The sequence below is a fragment of the Cariama cristata genome, unplaced genomic scaffold, assembly GCF_000690535.1.
Source record: "Cariama cristata isolate BGI_N322 unplaced genomic scaffold, ASM69053v1 scaffold20397, whole genome shotgun sequence".
Taxonomy (NCBI): Eukaryota; Metazoa; Chordata; class Aves; order Cariamiformes; family Cariamidae; genus Cariama; species Cariama cristata.
Window position 1 is genome coordinate 1,312 of NW_009625163.1, and position 3,812 is coordinate 5,123.

General features: G+C 41.1%; 1 protein-coding gene across 1 annotated transcript; it reads right to left on the minus strand.

The window, feature by feature from the left end:
• Positions 1-737: 737 nt before the first annotated feature.
• On the minus strand, positions 738-3,036 carry LOC104164238 (collagen alpha-1(IX) chain-like; the record flags this gene model as incomplete). Its single annotated transcript, XM_009703515.1, has 4 exons — positions 2,852-3,036; positions 2,454-2,527; positions 991-1,068; positions 738-870 (listed from the first exon to the last, which is right to left on the minus strand). Coding segments are annotated over exons 1-4 (299 nt in total), but the record flags the coding sequence as incomplete, so codon positions are not given.
• Between the last annotated feature and the right edge of the window lie 776 nt (positions 3,037-3,812).

Below are 3,812 nucleotides of genomic sequence, written 5' to 3' on the forward strand. Positions count from 1 at the left end.
CAATTAAAGGTCTTGCAGGTTAATTGCTAAGTGAAGGTATTCTTAATTACATGAGGTGCTGGGCCAGAATCCAAACTTGCCTCAGTTTGGTAAAGACATCTCTGCCCTGCTGTACTGTCTCTGTTCCTTCACCGGCAGCAAGTCTGGCCTGTAAAGCTCAAACACCATTAGATTCCTAAATCCTGGCTCCTCTTGCAACTTGCCTGTGACATGCTAAATGATAGTTTTCATCTTTTATAGATTAAGGGACCATAAATCAGCCAGGAACATGCATGTACCAATTATCCGAAAAGTAAAAAAAAAAAAACCCTTACCGTACAATCAGTCGGCTTTTATCCTATCTCATCTCTGCAATCCTTATGTGATCAGAAAGATCCCTTTGTGTCAATGTTTCGAGAAAACTTGCCTCACTCTCCTGTTACCTTTTCTTTGCCTCTCTATCTCTTTGTAAGTCATCAACAACTTTTGGCTTCACTTCCTAGAGGCGAATCCCTTTCTACCGGCAAGTCTTGAGGGACCCTGAGCAATACCAGTGGTAGAGGAAGGTGGAAGTCCCTGAGATTGCTGCTGGACAATCAGTCTGGTCTGGTGGTGGCAGTGTAAAAAAAAGTTGAGCTCCTCTTTCCCCTTCCAAAAGCTTTGCAAATGAGGTGATCTAGCTGGGGAGAGGATCTATTCCTTAAATGATAATATTGCAAAATATATATATTTTAAAGTTAAACAACAAAAGGCATTACCTGGTTGGGATCCTGAAGTCTACATTGGGTCCCAATTTATAAGCCACTTGTAGAGAAGTGGAGCCCACTACTCTCTGGATAACTCCTTGGGAAGCAGCTTTTTCTATTTGGAACTGAGAAATCAGGTCAAAGCCTACAAGAAAAAATACACATTTTAATTTAATTAGAGAACTGTGCAGTCACAGAACTGAATATAACCTGATAAAGTTTCTGAACAGCAGCTTTTTCCTGAAAAAGCTGGGATGCTACTTGCCTGGTAAGTCATCTTGGCCAATCCTGATTGTTGGGCAGAGATCAGTTCTCTGACTGGCACCCAGAATGACTGGTAGTCCTGCAAAAAAGGGTGACTTTATTACCCATGTGCATGCATATTGCCTCAGATCACCTTAAAAAGTTAAGTGAAGCAACTGTAAGAATATTATGAATTAAATAGAGCCATAAATAATAGTAATAATTAGATATATATAATAATCAATTTAAACTGTACTCAGTGAAGTCAGAGGTCTAAGAAAAGAACCATCTGTTTCTTGAGAGCTCCAAATTTAAAATTACAACTTGACTGATTATGTGATTTTTTTTTTTTTCAAACCTTTAAATGAGAGTGTTATAATAATTCTTCTCTGGCAGAGCTATGGAGAAATAGTTGTAGCATAAGAAGGCCTGCTGTGTAAGGAGTCTTTGGTTTTGAACTTTTGGTGGTTTAAACAAACTTTGAAAAAAAAGCCAGTTACCTAAATCAACAGTCTCCCTGGTCTCAAGGAAACTTAAACAAACCTCATGCCAACTAAAGAGGCTGTTGAGAAACTGTTGGCATCTTTTCCATCCTCTCTGGTATTCCAGGTGTCCCTATCTTCCTCTGTGCCACATTTGATCAGAAAATGATCATTAATGAAATACAGGGTGGGGGCAAGAAGAATTTACAGACCTTTTTTGTCAAGCCAAACAAGAATGTGGGAGAAATTTGTTTGAGGAAACCAAATTTAAAAATCTAATTTTTCAGAATATTATCTGTTAAAAAGCCTTGTAATGAGCATGAAAATCTACCAGATTCCCTTAATTTAAGGAAGGAGGAAGGAAAAATAAGCATTTATTTGAAGAGTTTGAGAGTCATGTACAAGTCCAGTATCAGGTCAATCTGGAAAATGTTACTAGAGTCTGGAGGGGGAAGACTGCAGCATGCAAGTTGGAAGGAGACGCATTTCTAACCTACAGAGAGCCTCTTGTGTGCTGCAAAGGCTCAACCATAACTGTGGGTTTCCTTCTGACAACATGGACTTAAAGGGAACATTCAGGTCGACATGTTACACCTTAGAAACGGCCTCACTCTATATTATTTGATGAGACATATGGCTGATATCCAGCCATTTACATTTTATGCCCAGCGAATAAAGTAGAAACAGTTTGTTGCCACACATAGCAGAAGACTATCTAACTGGAAGCACTGAAAGACAGAGGGAGGTTTGTGTCCTGTATCTACCACCTATATCCAGATTTTAATCCTTACCTTAAAAATACATCTAATAGTGAGTTTAAAATAACACACACAGCTCTTGCTTTTTCCCCTCTTTCCCATATGCATACATCCATACCTACACATAGACAGTTCTCCTGTGATGGCTAGCCAGAGAGGATTTTAATTTTGAATAAGCTCAGAATAATTCTTTTGACAGTCAAAATTACAGACAGATAAAATGCAGATAAAATCTGTCTCCTTACTTGATTGTTGCTGGATGGTGGCTGAGATGAAAGACCACAGAACACTACACACGTAAAAGCAAGCTGTAATTTTCCTGTAAACAGAAAGAAAACTCCAGTATGAATCTACAGTTTCTGACAGATTCTGTTACTGACTTTCTCCTCAGAACCGTGCACATTAAATGTATAAAAACTCAAGTTAAGGATTTGCTAACAGATTTGACAAGACAATTTCTTTACATGAGAGTTTTTTATCTTTGCCTTATAATAAAACATGTCAATAAAACTCTTGCTATTACCATTTCCTTCATATAATGCTGTCATAAAACCAAACAGCAAAGGCGGCAGCTGGCAAGGACAGCTTTAACGGTTCTAATCTCTTATTTACAGATTTCCCTAAATCCCACTTGTTCTCTTACCAGTTGCTTTTCATCTTCCCCGCTGGCTTTCTTCACTTCTCTCCTGTGAATCCGTGGGGTGTACAGTCAGACTCCCCGCTCCCCGCTCATTAGCCCTGCGGAGGCGAGCGGCGGTGGGTGCAGGCGGCTCCTCCGGCCCCACGCAGGACCCGGCAGGGAGGGAGGTGCAGGCTGCTGGGTCGGTTTTAATCTTGCGAAGGGAAGGAGGTGGAGGCTGGACGGACATGTGTGTCCTGGTGGGCTCTGAGGGCGGATCTCTGAAGCCTGTTGAATATAAAGAAGCCAAGAGAGCAAAGACAAGGCTGCTGCTTGCACCAGCATCAGGGCAGGGGGATTAAGAAAATGTGAGTTCGGCGATGCCAGTCACTGACTGGTGGGGTCTGCTGCTCAGGCAGGCAGATGAAAGAATAACAGGTGCCGGGGGCTGAGGAAGCCGGTGTCCCTGATGTGGTGCTAAGATTAAAAGCTTTGAGAACAAGGGAACCCTGGCTCTATAAAGGCAGCATTTCTACCTCTCATTGATTTACCCATCAGGTGGCCTCAGGAGAAGCCTCGCTGGTGATGTCCCAGTTGGCTCTTCTGAATAAAACCAATTATGTAAAAGGGTTTTTATTGCTTAAACTCAAACCTTTTCAAGGAATACACACAGGCATTACTAAGCAGACTCCTAGTCTTCTGTTGTCATTGATAAAGCACTCACTTTCCCTAGACTATTGCCCATGTTTGGATACACAAAGATATTCATTCATATTTGTTCACATGGGTGTAAAAAGAGAGAGAGACTAAAATCTGTATGCGTGAAAAAAACAAGGAAAAGAGGTGAACAGCCAGAAGGTCCTGACAGCTACCACAGTCAAAATTCATGTATGTATGGAAAAGTATGCTAGGTTGTGCTAATACATCACATTTGTAAGGTTTCTTCTTCTCTAAGAACCCAGCATGGGTTCATGAAAGGCAGGTC